The 19759-nt window shown below is 43.6% G+C and overlaps 1 protein-coding gene and 1 long non-coding RNA gene across 2 annotated transcripts; both read left to right on the top strand.

Annotated features, from left to right (window-relative positions):
• The first annotated feature begins 252 nt into the window (after positions 1-252).
• Positions 253-3412, top strand: LOC129204108 (uncharacterized). Its single transcript, XR_008576282.1, has 3 exons — positions 253-1647; positions 2694-2832; positions 2993-3412. It is a non-coding gene; the product is annotated as an uncharacterized LOC129204108 (long non-coding RNA).
• A 2943-nt stretch (positions 3413-6355) lies between these two features.
• Positions 6356-17756, top strand: RBX1 (ring-box 1). Its single transcript, XM_054812168.1, has 5 exons — positions 6356-6513; positions 8893-8971; positions 14799-14869; positions 16142-16227; positions 17576-17756. Exons 1-5 carry the CDS (start codon positions 6436-6438, stop codon positions 17586-17588), a joined length of 327 nt encoding a protein of 108 aa, XP_054668143.1. The 5' UTR covers positions 6356-6435; the 3' UTR covers positions 17589-17756.
• Positions 17757-19759: the final 2003 nt, after the last annotated feature.

Below are 19759 nucleotides of genomic sequence, written 5' to 3'. Positions count from 1 at the left end.
TTATCTAGGCATTCATGACAGAGAGCAGTTAAATGCCAGAAATACTTGAAATCCTGCTTTCTGAGAACTTAGGTACCACAATTTTTTGTTCCTGCTTATGCTGGTGGGGGAGGCAGGGGACTGCTGGTTCCCTCACTGTTGGTTTCTTTTGAAATATCCATACAGTTTTTGCACCAGTAATTGCCGTGTCTGTGGGCCACCTAATTTGTTTTTCCCATTCCTTTGTGTCTTTCCAGGAAGAAGTGGTATAAAATTAGTTCTTTTTATTTTGCCCCAAAATCATATCTGAACTCCACCTTCACATTCCCACCCCCTCAAGAAAAACCCAAAAAAACCCTTGGATTTGGATTTTTACAATTTTCAGCTGCCAAGTGGTGCCTTTGCTATGACTACCAGGGGCTTCGACAAAATGCTTTTACTGACAGAAGCGTCTCTCCTGTTGTGACAAAGAAAGATGGTAAAGGCTAATGAGTTGTGTCTTGTTGAGCATGGCCTGCAGTTAGGAGCTTGATTTACTAAGAAGAGATCTGGGGAGGAATTTTGGGATACTGTATTTTTTGGAAAAATGACAAAGAATTAATGGGGGAAGACAAATGCAAAGCTGTAGCTTGATGGCTCTCGCCTCCTTTCAAACACTATCAAAACCTTTGACTCAGTGAAGGTAGCTTCCAGACCTTACTTTGTTGATAACATTTTTTCCGATTTTAGTGCTTATTCCCTCTCTGTGACTTTCGCCCCACATTCAAGACTGTCAGGGAGAAGCTGTAGATAAGAATATCTGTAAACAGTGTTTCAGTGTCTCCCACACAGCAGTCTGGAACTGCCTCTCCTCATGTTACTGAAGGTTCATGGATTTCCCAAATCAGTAGGAGTTCATTGATTTATATGCAGGCAAGCTTGTGTTACTACTTTGGTTACCTTTGTGGTTTTTCCTGGCTACTGTTAATTAGCCTGGCAGCATCTTCCAATGTTGCTTACATGCAGTAGTAGGTGAATATAACTACTTGTATTGAGCTATCATAACATTCTCCTTTTTTTTTTCCTTCTTCCTAAAAAGGATAAAAGGCCCTTTGAAAACTATCTAAGCAATGAAGGAGATCCAGACTGTGACCTGGTTTTCAAATGATGTCTCTAGTGCGGTTAATGGTGCTGTCTCCCACACTTGGACTATCCTATAGCCTCTTGTCACCTCATGCAGTTCTTCTGAGATGTTCAGGTTAAAAACAATCACTCCCCTGCTATCGCTTTCCTGTTACCGTCTGAAAGGCTTGCCTTCTCTCTGAATTACAATCTCAGCCTCTGTCTCTGACATCTCTTCAGGATCCCAGCTCAGGTTAAAGTGGGACTCTTTCTCTCTCAAGCCCTCACTCTGTCCCATGTATGCATTTTTTGTCTCGGTTGTTGTAGGCAGTCTCACTACAGCTGACCTGGAGGTATGGTGACTCTTGGGCCCATGTCTTGTTTTCCCAGGCTACAGGCAGCATGGAGAGCCCTGGCTCCCCCGGAGACCTCCATGCAGGCTGCAAGCCTGGCTGCAGAACATGTCCTCTCCTCTGAGCAGAAGCTGGGATGCTGGTTTCTCTCGGGAGGTGGCAGCACAGCCAGATGTGATCAGCATCTGCAGCTCCGCGCCCAGAACTGCAGAGGGTTGGTAGAGAGGAGCTGGGGCTGGTGTTGGGAGTCCTTCTGAGGTGGAGCTCCTTAGTTGAAGGCGAGGCTTAGGATGGGGAGCGTGGGGTTGCTGATGCAAAGGAGGGATGGCTTCAAACCCTTTCTTGAAGCGGAGTGGAATCAGCCCAACATCCTCACCATAATGCACTGGGGTCTGTGGATCCTGCTCACGTTTCTCTGTACCAGCTGCAGGTGATCGTCAGGCACGGTGTGGGGCTGAGATGCCCACTATGGGGACAGTGTCGTTTGTTGAGCCTGCAGCCACAGCTGCTCTTTTTCATGTGTAGGGAAAGGTTGTCTGCAAGAGATTGGGCACAGCCATTAAGTCTCATGGTTTTTGCAAGCACCTGCAGGCTGCCATGATGGTTCTGTGTTATTTTATCCACGAGTTATCAAGCAACTTAGGTAAAATGCCACGAGAAAGGAAGAGCAACAATTAGTCACCATTCTGTGAAATGGTACAACCTGCTCCTCTCTCAGAATCTCATCTGTTGTTCTTAGCTGGATTACTGGGGGCTGGAGGCTCCATTTCTCTCCTGAGGTTTTAGTAACGGATTGCAAAGCCAGGGGTACTATATGGGGTATAATGTCACTATCATCTGGAAAACACGCAGAGAGTTGGGGGGGTTGGGTTTCTGCAGAAACAAACCACAGCCTGGTCCAAAAATCTATGGGATATATTGCTTAATCTACCCCTCTGGCTCTATTCTTTGAATTCAGCTTTCCTATGCCAAGCACACTGAATCAGCTGGGGATGCTACAGAACCTGGGTGGGAGGCCGTTTGCTTACTTCGTGAACTTTGAGAAGTTTTGCAGCAACACAGAAAGACAATAGATTCAGTTTTGCCTCGATAGTCATTTGTGAATGTTGTCTGTGGATTTGGAAATCCAAAAGCAAAGGGTGCTAGAAATCCCAACTTAGTCAAGTCAAATGGTTTTAGTAGCATCAGTGACCAGAGGGTAGCCAGCCAGCCCTGCAGTTCTTTATAAAGTAATAAAATGTACTTGATTTTTACTCCTAGGTTTGCAACTACTGAAAGGAAACTAGGCTCATATACCAGGTAATTCCTGCTTGACACTGCTTAGGGCACCACTGAAATCACACCTGAAGCAGGCAGCACTGAGAGGGTGAAGCACAGAAAGGCAGCAGAAAAACTTGAGGTTTGTAAGCACTTTGAAAGGGGCCACCTCCCTTTTTTCCCCTGCTCTTTGCTCCTGGCAGTTTTGGAAGGCCCATCCCTACTCTCATGACTGTACAGTAAAAGAAAGGTGTTGCTCTGAAGCATGTTTTAAAGTGTTGCAATTCTCTCCTCTCTTTCAGAACAGTTTCATTCCTGAGAGTGACCCGAGTGCCCCAGAAAGATCCTGTGGCATTGATGCGCGCGCTGAGGATGAGACGTGATCACTGAGGATGCGCGTCTTGGCTTGTCTGCCGGGCCGCGAAGTGGAATGCAAAAGGCTCAGGCAGGGAAGACCGGAAAGCAAAGCAACTGTTCCTGCGTGTGTTTTCCTTCCAACACAGCTAGTTCTGGAGGATCCTCCCCATGACGTGTAGATCCCTCTGTTCTGGTGCCTCAGAGGAACAAATTTTGGCAGTATCACCACCAGGCCTTCTGCTTGGTCCCCATGTGGGTGCAGTTTTGGAGACCCGGGGCTGCAAGCAGCTGCCCCTCCACCAGCAGTCCCACAACAGTCCTGTCAGGTGCACAGGTTCAAAGGGGGTGTGTGTGGAGGGGTGGGGGGTGTCATTTGGGGGATAAATCCCATGTAGGACAACGTTGGTGGCTGCAGAACAAAACCACAACAACAGAAGGACTGCAAAGGAGAAAGACCATAACCGAAGTGAAAGACGCTGGTTTTGGAAGGCAATTGCACTGGAGTCGCCAGGTAGTTGGTACCTTGCCTTTTGGGACAGTTTTTGACAAGTGGGAGAGGGAGTTTGCCTCATTTTAATTGGGACTAACCATATTCAGAGCAGTTGTCACGTGTCACCCGGTCTGTCTGTCTCCTTGCCTCTTCAGCTTTGCAGTCTCCTCTTTTTCCCCTGCATGTCCTGGTGATTTGAAAAATGAACCATTCTTCAAAGCATCCCTGGTAATTTGGACCATAGCATTATATTTCTTTTGAGGCTGATGCTTTTCAAAGCTGCAGCCTTTCTTTCTGCAGCAGCTACTGACACCTCTCTACAACATATAGCCCTAGGAGGCAGAAAACAGGTCTGAGGGGCTGCACTTTCCCTAGGAGGAAAGAAATTAGAGATCGCACTAAAATCAAAAGAAACCAGATTATTTCATGTACGGTAAAAAGGGTAGCTCTTCTTTTTATGAAGTGCAGGAATATTAGGCAATACCATCACTAATTTTCCTTTGTGAAGCACATTGGAGATCTCCTAATGCACTTCCCATTGTTGGTATTATGTATCTGCATACACAAATCAGTAAATATTAAATAAATAAGCATGCAAATAAAGTTCTATTCTGCACCATGTTTGCTATCTTTTTTCCCCCAAAAACACCACCACCTTTTTAGCAAGACTTAACTCAAGAATCTGCATCATTATCTTCTTTTTGCTGCCAGATACAGCAAGATAAATCCAGACCATATGATTGCCAGCTGCATGGCTTTTACCCATTGGCAACCATCTCCCTGTGGTGACATCAGCTGAGGTGGGAAGACTATAATTTTATATTGCACTAGTCATTTAAAGTGAAAATGAATGTTAACATTTCTCTGATATGCATATGCCCTACTGTACATGTTTGTTGAACGTCCTGGATTCCTACTGAGCAATGTCCTACCGGGGACATTACCATACAGATTTAGGGTTAAAATTCATGTTTCTATTAAAAAGAAAATCTCGCAAATTCAGCTTTGAAAAGAGCTATTTTCTTGAAGATGAAAAAAATCAATTTTCCTTGAACACTCATGTCCTGTTTTAAAATACTCCTTTGCAGTGGCCTTCATGCTACAGTCCTGAATAAGGAGCAGCAGGATGAAAAGCTGAATCTGTATGGCTTCATTTTGTTAGCAAGAAGAGATGCACCATCACTGAGCAGCATCTGGGGAAATGGGCAGTTAACGGAAATGGAAGCTTTCCACGTAGATAACTAGAGGTGCTAAAGGATGATAAATGAGAGAAGGTATTTTTCTTCTTCAAACTTACCTTTAGAGAGAGAGAGTGCGCGTGCACAAGCATTTAGGTACGTGCTTAACTCAAGGCACAAGCGTTACATGTCTTTCAAATATGAATCGCATTGAAAATGATTCCAAAACATCCAATGGCAGCATCATCTTGTTCTTACTGCAGGCCACTACTCTCTGCAGAGCAGAAGCACATCTCCAAGGACCTGCAAAGCTGGGGGGCATTTCAAGACCTACTGGGGAGCATCCTCCCCTCAATTTCCATTTTCATAATGGCAAATACTACTACCCACTGTCTCAGAAAAGTCCTTTCAGCTGTACTGATGGAGAGGGGAAGTTTCCAGTGCCTGTTGTCTCCATCTTTGCAAGAGACTTGGGCAGCTCTAGCAGCACAAGTAAATCCCATGTTAATTATAATGATCATTAGCCTAACTCGTGTGCTCAAAGAGTAGTCTGGACAACACAAATTCTTTCTCTGGCAATTCTGGTATTCCATTTGAAAAAAAGAAAAAAAAGAAGCAAACCTGGCCTGGTGGTGATCAAAAGGGCTACAATAGTAACACCAATGGCCTTACCTCATTCTGCACTTGCTGGAGACCAATTAGGATGCAAGAAAACGAGCAAAAAGTTTATTAAGGGCTGAAGCCCTTCATGTTAGGGCACAGATACAAATCCCAAGTGATTCTAGTGAAGTGCTACACGATAATCAGAGCCCGAGCACGCAAAGCAGCTTGCGGGGTCTGGGTTGTGCTTTAAAGTGATCCCGCAGCCGGGGAGCCAACGTCCCTACCGGCACACCACCTCCTCCCGGGGCTGCCCGCCCCGCGGGACTCAGCCTTGCCCGCGATGCGGAGAAGGGAACCCCGGGGCAGATAGCGGGGCTGTTTCCCACACGAGCGCCTGTCATCTGCCCCGTGTCTCCTCTTTCCCTGCCGCCACCGTCGTCGTCCTGCACCCCTCCCCGTCTTTCTCCCCCCTCGCTCGGCCTTTGCGGAGGCCGGGGACGGCCCTGGCGCTGCCTGAGGCGACGAGCCCGGCTCTACCGGGGACCCACAGCCGGGCCAGTCGGCCCGGCCCGGCCCACGGCACCTGCTCCCTGGCCGCCGGGGAAGCGAGAGCGGCGCTGGCGGGCAGGCTGAGACACGGAGGGAGGGAAGGAGGCGCGGGGCCGGCACCGATCTCGGTGCCCTCCCCGCCGCTTCGCCTGACAGGCGACATGGCCCCGCCCGGTAGCGCCGCGCAGACAGGGAGCGGCCCAGCGCTCTGGGTGCGCACCCCTTTAACTGCACCTCCCCCACCGGCTCCTCGCGCGCCCCCTCCGGTTGTGCAACTCGGGGGGGGGGGGAAGGAGACGACACATCGATGAAGTAACGGCGGGCAGCCCCGCCCTGACCGGCGCCTTTAAGAGCCTGCCCCACGTGACCGCACTCCCAGCCGCCCCGCGGCGACGCGCTCTCTGCCCTCCCCGCACCTGTTGGCGGCGAGGCGGGGCGGGGCGGGGCGAGCGAGGGGGCGGGACCCTGGACGCTGAGGGAGCCCGGCCCACCCCTTCCGCTTGCCGTCCCCGAGTCCCTCCCCGTCGCGCATGCGCGCGGAGCAAGACGGGCGATTCACGCATCCAAAATGGCGGCCGCGATGGATGTGGACACCCCTAGCGGCACCAACAGCGGCGCCGGCAAGAAGCGCTTCGAAGTGAAAAAAGTGAGGCCCGCTGGCGCGCTCCTCCAGCTGGCCACAGAGGGAGGGGGAGGCCGGGGCCGGCCTAATGGCGGCGAGCGGGGCGGAGGAGAGGGCCACTTCCCGCTCCGCTCACGGAGCCGGGTGCCCGGTTCCGCACCGGCGCGGCGGGAGGGGAGGGGTGGGGCCTGCGGGAGTCTTGGCATGCGTCCGGGCTAATGGCTGAGGCGAGCCGCCGCACGCGGAGCGGAGGTTGACCAATCAGCGGGTGCGGCTGGCGTGGGCTGCGCGGGCGGGAGGAGGGAGGCCTGAGGGGGCTGCCCCTGTCGGGGGGCTCTGCCGCCCGCTACCCTCGGGCGCTGCCAGCCCTGCCCGGCCTCGGCCGCTCCGTGCCCTCCCCGGCTGGGACGCGTTTCGCTGAGCCTCTGGGCAGCTCAGGCCGGGGAGCAGATGTTGAGTGCTGCCTCCTCCTCAGCCCCGGCCGCTCTGGCCCAGTCGTCCGAGCCGCCTTATGTGCTGTGTCAGACGTTTTGCACAAATTTATGTGGCTTTTTTTTCTTCTTCTTCTTCTTTAAATCAAGCCATAAAAACGTGTGCGTAGTAAGAAAATGCTCTCCTGTCACCCTGGCTTTGTCTGCTTCCTCAAAACAGCGATAATATCACTCTTCTGTCCAGTGCCACCAGTTTGTCTATCAGCTGGATCCTGATAATAATCCAAACCTGTTACAGGAGGGCACAGAGGAAGTAGGGAGGCTGTGTGGGCTTGTGTTAAGGTAGAATTTGAGGAAAAATGACCCCTGGACTGGATATCGGCAAACATTTCTTGTGATTCCTGCTGGTAGATATTGTTTGAAATGCAGCTGTCATCAGTGATGATGGAAACCCCTAGCTCTGTACAGGGCTGCAGGTCTACGCAGAAGGAGGTGTTTGGATGGCATGATTGCTTGTTCTTTGGAAATAGGGACAGATAACAATAGTACATGAGAGGAGCAGGAAGCGGCACCTTTTATGTGTCAGTGGCATTGCTCCTCCCCAGCAAGGTACATAGGTGCGCTTGTTGCGTGTGTGGCTCAGTTACAGGTCTGTGGGACGCAAGAGTAGCTTATGTTGGGATAAGTGATTAAGTACCTAAAAGTGTGGGAGAGATAAGGGTGCCAGGAACGTTTATCGTAGCTGCCTTGAAGTGTGGATGAAGTCCTTGAGATATGAGTACCTCAGCCAGAATGCTGGCTAGACCTGAAGTTAGAAGATGGGGAGAAAAAAATGAAATCACTACTTACCCATTTCCTGAAACATCTAGTAGTGTTGTGATGACTTTCTATATCAGTACTAATGAAAACTTGAAGTACTTATCAAAATCGATACTGCTTATTGATACTTGGCAATCTGCATTCTTCCTTCAGAATCCCAAACTAAGGGGAAGCAATGAAAACATTGAGATGTAAATGGAACAAAGTAGAGACGATTTACTGTAGTACAGTCAATACAATCATATACTGATAAAAGGGAAGGAAAAAAAAAATCTAGACTACTTAAGTAGTAAATGAAGATTATCCTGGCTACCAATATGCTGTTGGATTGCTTTGAATATTGAAGGCAAGCCCCTCTATTTCATGAATTTACAAAAGACCTGATTATGTTTTTTTGTGGGGAGGAATAAAAAGATGCTATACTTTTTTGCATAGCTTGTCTTAAAGTCCTCATTCTGAATCAGTTTTCTAAAATGGTCATGGAAATTTGTAGCCAACTCTTCCCCTGAAGCAGCATGAGAGAGAGATATTCTTTTTTTTTCTTTTTTTTTTTTTAGATAAAGTCTTTGAAAGGTTAATTTGATGGTACTTTCAAATTTGTATATTCAGCCTTGCTGGTAGGTTATTGCCTAGTAACCTTTTTGCAGAAGAGATTATTTAGGAGTCAGCAAAAGGTAGCATTAGAGATGATTTTAGTTCTTGGCCCCAACTGCTCTGGGGGGTGATTACGAGAAGAACTGCTGCGAATAATGGAAATTCCTCTTAGCAAAATGGCATCTGGAGTGGCCTTTCTGCAAGGCACTGTCCTTTCCATCAGATTTGAGGATGTGGCATGAGCTGCCTCTGGATCTTGAATAGAAATGCAGATACTTGCATTTGTTTGACAAAAAAGGGGACTTTGGCAGTTATCTTGCTTCTGAAGTTGGAAGCAGACACTGGGTCTGAGAGGTGTGTGAGGGGAATGTACCACTGCTTTCTAGTAACACTTACGAGCTCATGATAAAGAATTACTCTGGACTTCTAAGATTATTTTTTTTAAAATGGCACAGCTTTTCCATTTAAAAATTACATGGGATCTTGAATAACAAGGATTTCTGTGTGCTGTAAATTGAGTCAAACTGTGTTTCTCTTTTTCTTTTTTTCCTCTCTCTAGTGGAATGCAGTAGCTCTGTGGGCATGGGACATTGTGGTTGATAACTGTGCCATTTGCAGAAACCATATTATGGATCTATGTAAGTAAATGGTGGGGAAGACAGTTGACGGTTTTGACTTGTACATGATGCATAGCTGAAATTTCTCCTGTTGAGGGTATAATTCAGCTTTTGATTAGGAACTAAGTCTTCACAGTGCAAATACTGACAAATACTCTGTCACCTTACTGCTTTTCCCTCACCCTTTTCTTGTGAAGAGTAGAATCACTCGATTACCACATCTACAGATGAGATAATGTTGCCGAGTGTTTTTTGGATGCAACAAAGAGGAAAAGAAGTAATAGTAAAGAACCGGGAGGAATTGAAATTATTCAAGGTATACAGGTATTGCTCCCAAAACCAGGTATTAGAGTTTAGGGTTGGGGATGTTACTATAGGTATGGACTTTTTGATGACATTCATCAGGATGAAATCTTGAAACACTTTCTGTGTCTGACTGGCCAGTTAAGGCTTGGACCAGTGACTTCATTTGACTCCTCACTCTACAAAAACTACGTTGCATAAGTTAGTTAACGTTTTAGTATGGGGAATTTTGTGTCCACCTAGAGAATTAATTGTTCATTTACAAAGGAGAATAATCAAATGCTGAAATAAAAAACAAAGTATTGGTTTGAGGTTTTGCTGTGTAATCTGGATGGTTCAGTTAACAAATATGCTTGCCATGTAGGAAAATAAAGTGATAATGGAATTAAGTGTACAAATTTCTGTCATGAAATAGGTGCGCGTACACAAAGTCACTGGTTTCAGTCCTATAAAGGATTGGTAGTGAGTACAAAACCATTCCTCCCCCCTCAAACTAGCAAGATATTGTTTGCACCATACCTGTCCATCTTGTTTGAGTCGTGAAGGACAGAAGACCTTTTAATATACACCAGACAGATATTTGTCAGTATAACTAAAATGTGAGGATTGTGGACCCCCCCCGCCTCAAACAAGAGCAGGTACAGCTGCAGTGCCTGGGAATGGCGTGTCATGATCCCATTGTGATAGTTTGGCTTCACTTTGATTTTATGCAGTAGCCCTTGGAACTACTGGTAATGGTAACTGATTGTAAATAAGCCTATATGAAAACAAAATGTTTCAGAAAAACGAGGCCTCAAGTTTATAGTAACAACTACTGAGAAATGCACCTGATTTCACATCAGATTTAAATAATAATTGCAAAACTGCTTTCAGAAGTGTGGTTTTTTGTTTGTTTGTTTTTGTTTTTAATAAAGAAAAACCACGCTGTAATGCACAGGGCTGAAAATGGGTTAAGCAAGTTCACTTCTTCGCTTTGGGGCAGATGCGTTTATGTTTTGAGCCAGCTACTGCCTATCCGTGCCTCAGTTTATTCTCGGTTATTAGAAGGGGAATGATAACACTAAAGAGAAGCAAGTGAGAATAGGGGTTATGAAATATGCTGAGGTCCTTAGATATAAAAATTTCCTTTTTAAGTACTTCTAACCTGTACCATCTTGAAAAGTAATTGAGGTAGACACTGGACTACTACTTTGTTTCTCAGGCTTATGATATATTAGAGAGGAGAGCATGTCGCTGACCGGCAAATGGAATTTTAAAGATTTGTTAGAACATAAATTATATTTATAGAATTTACAAATGTATAGAATAAATAGATTAAATCCTGTAATTCAAGATGATTATTCGTGATAACTGGGATATGTTGTAAGATAGTGGATGATAGTGTGTTTCATTCTGTTAAACTGTCTCAAAATTAATAGTGCCTCCCAGAAGAGACCGAATACAATCTCATATATTTGCTATTTTTTATAAAAAAATGAGACATGTGGAGGAGCTGGAAGGAGAGTGGACAGATGTTATTTTCCAGTAGTGAATTTTGTGTGTCACTTCTTAAAAAAAATAAAAATCATCCTACCAAAAGGGGGGTGGGATTGAGAGTGTATAGATTAGGAAGAACAGTGAAGGAAGAGGGCATAGGTAACTTTCTTTTTCTAGTTGCTGAAGCATAACAGGTTATTAGTTTGGGTATGAGCAATGTTATGAAAAGCCTGGACTGCAAATGACAGACCAAAATTGACATTATACAGAGTAGAAGGGGTATCTAAATTGGTGTTCCGAGATCAGTGCTGGCTCTGGATTTACTTACTTCCTTGTTACAGATCATTAATGTTGTTAAACAGCACTTTAATTAGATTTTCAAACATAAGATGTGAAGTGATGGGAAATTGAGGAAAAATTAATAGAATGTGCAGGGAAGAACAACATGAGATTCAATTTGATAAAATGCAGGATACAAATGTCTCCCTCTCCAAGTGATGAAGAGAAACTTCGAAAGGGAAAACATTAAAAGAGTGATAAGTAACGCCAGCCGTGCTAATGGCAGATTGTTAACATTATAAAGTCAGATATCCAAAAGCTAGGATATAACAATATTAAGGTGTCGTGCAGTTCTTCTCTTCCCCCCACCCTCAGTGTGTTTTGTATTCAGTGTACAGAAGGAATGAGTAGATTTTCAGTGTTTTGTTTTTATTCTTCTCTGGAAAAACCCAGGTCCTATTTAGATTTTACTTGAGCGTTCTTCTTGATTTCTTCAAAGGCTTGCTCTCTGGTGCTTTCATTGCAACACAGTAAGTTGGGGAGTGTTAAGAAACACTGTGTTTAGTACCTTCTGATCTAAAACATGGAATGTAATATCATAGTAAGATAGCTGGTATAGTTTTGACCTATATAAAATTTGTCATCAAAATACCATCCCCTTTCTTTGATAGTAAGATGCAAAGTACCGCATTTGATATTCTAGCTTCACAAAGATAGATAAATGACATAGAATCCAAAGAAGAATCTCAGGATGCTTAACAAGTTGAATCATTTGGGCTTTCTGAGAAGAATAAAAGTTCAGAACTAAGTATACATACTTTGCTAAGTCATAAGTAATAGTGGAAGATGATAGCTGTGGACAAATATTTTGAGAGTGCGATACTAACAGGAAATACTGAGCATCATGCAAGGGGGTTATAAGTAGAAGGAATCATATGATAATATGATGGGGGGGAACTTAGGATAAGTGTTCAGTAAAATCTACAGATAATTCCAAAGAAACTCAAGAAAATTGCAAGGGGAAAATTCTGAAATCCTTCTGAAGTTTGACAAATTAAATTGGAGAGCTTATTCTACATTTTAGGGATAACAAATATACTCCAAGTTTATTAGCCTGCTTATTTGATTTTTCTGTCTCTGTTTTCTGGGTGAGTACCTGATGCGTTGTGTTAGCCAAGCTGTGCATTTAGTTTTCTTCTTCCCAATAAGTCAATCCCTTCATGACATAATTTAGAAGGCAACATGTAAAGAGAAAGGGGAACCCATATATTGGTTACCCTTGCTCCAGTGGAAGGTACTTTGAAGAGCTCTTATCATCAAATTTACCGGTGCAGTGGGCTGTTACTGTAGCTGTGAACAAAGGCATGTACTTTACTTCTGTTGCCTGCCATTATGGCTACTTAAATCTTAGGCTACTTTTCTTGTTAGGTAAATATATAGAAGATTTCTGCAATAGAAAATGTATAGGAAGAGGGATGATTCTTAACAGATGCCAAGATTTACAAGCTGCCATTATATAATACACGTTTCTGTAACTCCCTGAGTTGAAATGCTTCCATTGCATCTTTCACAATTATTTACAGGTATTTCAGGTTTTAGCTGTATCTTTCTGCCCTCACCTCCAGATACTCTGTCAAAAGCAAGGCAAAAGAAGAGTCGTTCAGTACTCCTCCAGTACCTGTTACTGTCGGACTCTTACCATTTCTTTTGGGTCAGCAGCCGGTAAATAGCTGCTCTGTCCTTCCAGAGCCAGAATAATCACTTTTTATGTTCTGACAGAAGATTGTTAATTTGGTTTACCTCTTTGTTGATATATTGTACTTTTTTTGAAATTAGGCAAGGGGGATACCAAAAAATGTTTCAGCTTTTGGGAGACCTTTTTGGGGTAGCCACAGGTAGTAGTGCCAGCAGTAGTCCAGCCTGTTTGATGGGGAGAGTTAAATCTGGGTGTCGTGTTGGAAGGGCTTTACGTCATCACCAGAGAACTCCTCCTCAGCTATTTCTGCAAAAGTTCATCTGTCCTCTTAAGCTTTTGGGACTGTCATGTTTTAGACTGTACTTCTTGGTCGGCAAATGGTTGAGTAATGCTAAAATGAATTTCAGTGTGCCTTTTCTTCCTTACCTAAACCACCTTTCTTCCCTCTCACTCCCAGTCAAAATACAGAGTCCTTTAAAGCCTGAAAAAAAAAACCAACTGTATTGCAAAGCATACAGCTCACGGGTTAGGGCCACTTAGAGAGGAGGGGGAGGAAATAAAGACAAAATTACATAGAAATGGGCTTACCAGTTGACTTTTCTTCCTTCAAATGAATTTCCTCTCCTTTTCCTACTACTCATCTTCTCACCATTTTCTGTTACTGTACAGACTCATGCCAAATACTTGATATAATATGCCTGTGATACTCAGCAAGACCATGAGTCTGTACTGCAGTAACAGTAAAATTGTTGCAGCAATCTTGGGTGTCAAATTTTAAACAAATATCCTAACTGAAGCTCTTCAAGGTTCTTGAGCATCTTCCATTTTCTCAATCAGATTTAGTTTTATTGCTGTATGTATTGAGGGCTTAAGGAATTAAGACATCAGACATTTCAGGTGCACTGGATTTTGTTCTCTTCTATAGGCAGGCCGGGAATCGAGCTTTGGACTTCCTGCTTTGTATATCATATCTTGGTGTAAACCATATAAAATACAGGTTAATTCAAATCTTGCAGAACAGTTGTTGCCACTGGGTTTCTTTAGATCTCAGCCTTGCTTTGAGTAGTTCCTTGTGACCAAGGTTAACTGATGTCTCTCACATCTCGGGGAAAAATGGGTCTTTCTCTTATTTTGTTCATCTCCACGCCTGAGATTAAAAAAATGGAGAAAGGGACGAATAAGAGCAAATAAAGTTCACATTTTTCAGCCAAATCTGTGGGGTTTGAAAGTTTTTGAATCTTTACTTGGTGAATCAAATTGCTTCTCCTCTGAGCATATTTGGGCACACAAAAAGTGAACAGAGAATTGGAACTCATTCAGACATTTTTCTTTGCCAGGAAAAAAAGAGCTGCAAAACAAGCAAGCAAAAAAGCCCATGTATCAAATTCTAAGCTGATTATCTATCAGCATGTCTTTTTAAACCATTTGGGCTTGACTTCTAAAGAAAGCATCCTTTTGCAGGAAGTTGAATGTTGGTCTCATAGGTTTGTGCTGCTGGCTGTGGAGGAGTTGGAAATATCTTTTTTTTTCTCCTGAAAAACTGTATTTTATACAGTGTATTTTTGGGCTGTGCTTACCTGTCACAAGACTAAAGAAGAGAGACAGGCAAACTTCAGCATTACGTGAGCAAATTAATTTGTAAATGTAACTGACAGTACAAAATATCTGACAAGACAGTTAATTTATATTTAGAGAAACCTGGGTAAGAAATTTAAGTAAACTTTTTTCCCACAACTTTGCTACTGCAAACTGATCATCAAAAGGCATGCCTTAAAACACAAGAGAACAAATTAACAATATTTATCCTTAAAATTTGGAAAGCAGACGCATGTTACAGGTAGCTGAGCTATGTGCTCTTGCTCTCTGGAAATGTAGAGGAAGGAGGAAGGCAGGATGAAGTATATTTTGATCTGATACTTTTGGGAAAACAGCACACATTAAACCAACAGCTCTTGACACTTCCTGATGTAATAAACACAACAAAACAAAGAGCTTTTCTCCCCCACCCCCTGCTATTATGAAGAAATCTTCCAGTTGGTGTTGCATGTGCGTCTCCTGTTCCTGCATATATATGTTTAATTTTTGTTTTCACAGGCATAGAATGTCAAGCAAACCAAGCATCAGCTACCTCTGAAGAGTGCACAGTTGCATGGGGTGTCTGCAATGTAAGGAAAACTGTTTTATTGCGGAGCTCGTGTGGTGATGCTATCCCCTTTTTTTCATGACTCAGGGCAAAACAACTTCTATAAAATATTTCATATAATCCACCAGAAAAAAGAACTTTAAACACAATTTGTTTAGTAGCATGTAGAAAGGAGAGAGAGGGGGAAAAAAGTGAAAGTTGGAGAGGTGTAAGACAGAAGACAGAGAAGGATGATGGGTTTCCCCCCCACACTTTTTTTTTTAAGAATAATCTTTCATTTTGAGCATGATTTTCCATATCAAGGTGCTGCCTAGGAGCTGTGCTTTTCTTTTTTTCCTGGTAATAGGATTACTTGTATGTCAGCATGCTTGATTTGTCTTTGTGCAGGCTGATTCAAGGATTCAATACGGGGTGACTAGGTGATTTGCCTCCCCTTTTGGAGGAAGATCAAATCGGTTCTAGTGTGTAATCTCCAGCTCTTCAATTTGTTGCCCTATGCACTCCTTTGTACCTGGTCCCACTAGCATGTGAACTGAAACTTGCATACGTCTTAGCTAGCCTGGGCCTGAGCTGGAAGATACAATTTTCCATAATGGGATAACTACCTGTTCCTCAGCCCCAACTTCACTGTGGTGTGGGATCAAGCTACAGCGTGATAATGCCGGAACAGAATTATAAATGTTGCAATTCTGTTCGTAGAGGACAAGAGCAATTTTTTAAACCATGTTAGAATATTCTAGTGTCAAAATTACGATTTTGACAAGAGTTACCACAAGTGAAACCTTGTTTTTAAGTAGGTGTACGGGGTATGGAAAAGGGTGTCCTTATTAAACATGTAATTGAGATATTTTTTTTCTTTCTAATTTTGCAAGTTCCATTTTATTCAGGCTTTGGTTTGTCCAAAAGACTGGCGGAAAGCTTCAGCATGTATACGTACATATCATCCCTGCTACTCACTGTGAAATCCTCTTTCTTGTCTTTCTGATTATGCTTCTTATCAGCATCTGCTCTGCCAATTTTAGCAGCTGCTAAACTCTGCATTCTCTCCTTCATCAGAAGTCAGTCGCTTGCCACTGCATGCATTGTGGAACAGGCTCCCGCTGCCATTTCACTAATGTTCCTTTCCTCTCTGAAAATGTGCATCAATTCCTTGGTGTTTACCAGTGAGCTGGCTGATTAGTCCTCCTCACCTTTGTCTGCAAACTCTTTTTACCGTGATGCTTTCCATGGTAGTTTTCACATTAAGATACCTTCATGTGTTCTGAAATGATGTAATCTGAACTTTCTCTTCCAGCATGCTTTCCACTTCCACTGCATCTCTCGCTGGCTCAAAACTCGCCAAGTATGTCCGCTGGACAACAGGGAATGGGAGTTCCAAAAGTAGGTATCCTGCACAGATTTCAAGATGAAAAATCCAATTGTCCTTCTGCTAATAGGAATGATCGATGTCAGAGATGTGGGTAATCTCTCTCATTTGTGGGTCAGAGGGCATGGTTGCTGTTCGGAAAGGTTTTTTCTCCACCCTGCTGCATAGGGACCTTTCCTTAGTCACTCGGTGGTAAATGATCTCTGAAGGAAGCCCAAATAGCTGTGGGGTAAGTGAGAGTTCTTAAAAAGTCGTGATTTTTATTGACGTTCTCTCTAAAGAATGGAGAGCAGAAGAGGAATGGAACTCACTGACAGTGGAGCCTCAGGTGAATACTATACTGCCGCATGAGCAATTTGGGTTTAGAAAATGACCTGAATTTAGCTGCTTGTGTTCCAGAGCATTTCTGCCGAGGTGCCAGAAGTCTTATTGGGTTCCTCCTGTATCTTAGTGATTTGGTTTATAGCTCTAATAGGCTCAGAGATTAGTACAGCTGACTTCCTAGCGTCTGGAAAGCAAATGTCCATGTAGTCATTGCTACAGCCTTGGCCCATTTATTCATAATTTCTGCATTCTTTATTTTGTTTTGTGTTCTTCAAAGGTTTGTTATTAAAATAATAGTAGGAGATACGTGGATGGAGTTTTGAGGGATAATTGTGTTTTGAGGAGTAATTGTGCACTGACAGTAGTTAGGAAGTTTGCCTGTACTTGCTTCATTCTGCACCATTAGTATTTTCTTAACTGTATATTTCCCTTCCCCTTCCCTTTTTAAACAAACAAACAAACAAACATTAATTCTAAGCAGAGTCCAGATTAAGACAAAGCAAAGCAGATATTATAACTGTTCGGGATTGTCTTTGGGATCTGGTTCACAATCAGTTGTGTAAATCATCATTGACGTGACAACTCGAGTACCATAGTTTCGCTATTAAGATGGTTTAATGAACAGTTAATAAAAACTGAGCCCACGTTGCCTGGCTAGTGACTAATGCTGCATGGGCAGTGTGATGAGAAACGGAGACATGAATGAGTATGTTCTTACGGGTGCTCAGTCATACGTCTGTCGCTGTGACAGGCTCTGGCCTTGCTTTCACACAGGGTATATTTGAAGTGGGTTATGACCCCGAGAGTCTCTTGCGCATGATATTATGGATTGTTCAGTCTCTCTTCTAACTAGCATCTGGATAGACTTTTGGGGGAAGTGAAATGTGGAGAACTTCCTACGGTTTCCACAACAGCATTTCACCTTCATCTGGTTTACATGTTAATTGCATTGTAGTAGAATGAGAATAAATCTGCCCAAATCAGCACTAGTATGAAACATAATGTTTAAAAAAGCATTAACATATTATATATTTGCAGGTATGGACACTAGAGAGATGGTCACCACGCTTCTTGTTATGTCGTCAGCCTCAGTTGTTCTTGTCCCTATGGGTTTGTTTCAGCAACTTGAAAAATCAATAATGTGTACAATTCTTCTTTAATCTTAATTTCTCCCTATTGTATACCATTGAATAAAACCTTGCTGGAGCTTCCTGTCTAAGTTTTTTTTGTCTTGTGTTCAGGAGTGGGCAGTCACTAAACGAGGGAGGAGAATTCTCTGTAGACCGGGGACTTAAAGCTAGGCAGCTCTTAAGCTGGGCAGCTCTTCTTGTTGCTGTGCCCAGTTTTTGACTGTGGGTTTGGTCTTACTCCCACGCAATTGAGAACCTCCCCTCTGGCTCACCGAGGTCGGCGTTAAGCTCCATCGTGTAGTGCAATGGGTGCAGGGCTTGGCCTGGCTAAGTGTAGTTTATGCAAATAGCATTTCATGTGGACACGCTTTCTTGCAGCTGAGTTGAAATTATGATCTATACAATTAGGAGTTGTATCATTATTAAAAACTACTCTCTCTTGCTTCTGCTCTGGAGTTTGACTAGACCAGCTCCTCTGCAGAGGAAAATTTCACTAACTGTTCCCAGTTCCATCTGTTTAGCTTGGGGGACATTAACTGAGTGTTAGTTTTTATCAGTGCTCATAAAGCACCTTCAGTAAACTCAGGAAATTCACGTGCTAGATTGGCTGGAAAGCTAAAAGTAAGCAGTGTATGAACAAACTAGTTCTTGGTTGGCTTTCTACTGGTATTTTCCCAGTTCAAGCCAAGCTGTAGTTCTTACCAGCTAAAAACTGTTACGCTGAAAACTACAGAATGTTTTGTTTGGCATCTCTTGTGCCAAATGGCCTGGTATCCTCACTGCATCAAATTTTGGCCCTTATGTCGACAGCCTCAGCAGATGCCAGGAACTCAAACAAGGTCAAAGAAATTCTTCCTGCTATGAGAGGCTGTGTCCCTTCATGACAGCAGATATGGTGAATTTCTTTCATTGGCTGTTCGTGATGACACCTTTGGATCAACACTTTTTTGCTAGTTATTGAGGATGGGAAATTTGATAGCTGATGTTAAACATTGCTGTACTATAGCGATAGGGAATAAAGATGGTCATTGACAGAACCAAAACTTGCATTTTTTTTTTTCAGTAATTGCTGGAGCTTTCTTTAATCTGCAGCAAGCAAATGTCAGGATTATTTTATCAGCTGGTGTCAGTGCTCTGAAATGATACGGTTCGCTATTTTCAACCCCGAAGAAGAAAAAAAGGAACAACTAGAATCAGGAGAGTTTATAGCTAGACAGTTTACCAGGTTTAGTTGGTAGAAAGCTCATCCTGAATTTGCAAGGTGGATTTGGTGATGGGGGCAGGAATGGAACAGGAGGGGGGAGGGGGGAGAGGGAAGGTGATCTCCACAGTGGTCAAAACATTCATCCAGGCCGTGGGATATCCAGGTTTATGCTGTTACCTGAGATTTGAACTCCCATTTAATGTCCTGTCCAGCTGAGTAAAATGTCAGATGTCCCTGTTTATGATAGTCCATTTTGGTTGCAGTCTTTGATTTTTTTCCAGGACCTGGAACCCAGATGCTCACTGATCAGGGAATTTATTTCCTTGAGAACTTTGTTTTGGGTCCAGCTACATCATTCTGGTTTGTCTCCCTTTAGTTTGTCTATATTGCCGTGAGCGTATTTTTTTGGCTGGGGATGGAGACATCAGTGCAGGCATTTCCCTCTCTGTGGCTTTGTGTGCATTTGCTTGAGGCTGTGCCTGCAAGAAGACAGTTACTTTTTGTATTTTTTTTATTGCTTTTTTTTTTTTTTTAATGGATCCCTCCAAATGGCAGGCTACAGGAACTCTTCCCCCCCACACCCTTTGAACCTCTGTTCTGGTGTGGCGTGTAAAGCCCTAGCTGTTAAATTTGATTTCAGATTGCTATCGTACCGTCTGTCCCGAACCTGGTTTTCCCAAATGGAAAAATATGGACTGTAAAGCAGCAATTGCTTACAGACCTGGGAAAGAAAATTCTTTTTCAGCTGCTGCCCGTTGAAGCAGCCCCGCTGCTGTTCCTAAACCACCAAGGGCCCGAGCTCTGCGACAACCCACGGCAGCTCAGCACAGGGCTGCCCATTTTCTGTAGCATTAAGGGTTGTGTTTAGGGGGAGGAGGAAAAGCTTCA

Source organism: Grus americana, chromosome 1 (genome assembly GCF_028858705.1).
Source record: "Grus americana isolate bGruAme1 chromosome 1, bGruAme1.mat, whole genome shotgun sequence".
NCBI classification, from domain to species: Eukaryota; Metazoa; Chordata; class Aves; order Gruiformes; family Gruidae; genus Grus; species Grus americana.
Note: the sequence above shows the minus strand (reverse complement) of the source record. Positions and strands in the feature narration are given on the sequence as shown.

What these genes read in the sequence shown, in the direction of transcription:
- RBX1 (XM_054812168.1), top strand. Translation starts at nt 6,436, where the DNA reads ATGGCGGCCGCGATGGATGTGGACACCCCTAGCGGCACCAACAGCGGC. An exon ending in AAACCATATTATGGATCTAT is followed by an intron (nt 8,972 to 14,798) that starts GTAAGTAAATGG and finishes TTGTTTTCACAG; the next exon opens with GCATAGAATGTCAAGCAAAC. An exon ending in TTGCATGGGGTGTCTGCAAT is followed by an intron (nt 14,870 to 16,141) that starts GTAAGGAAAACT and finishes TTTCTCTTCCAG; the next exon opens with CATGCTTTCCACTTCCACTG.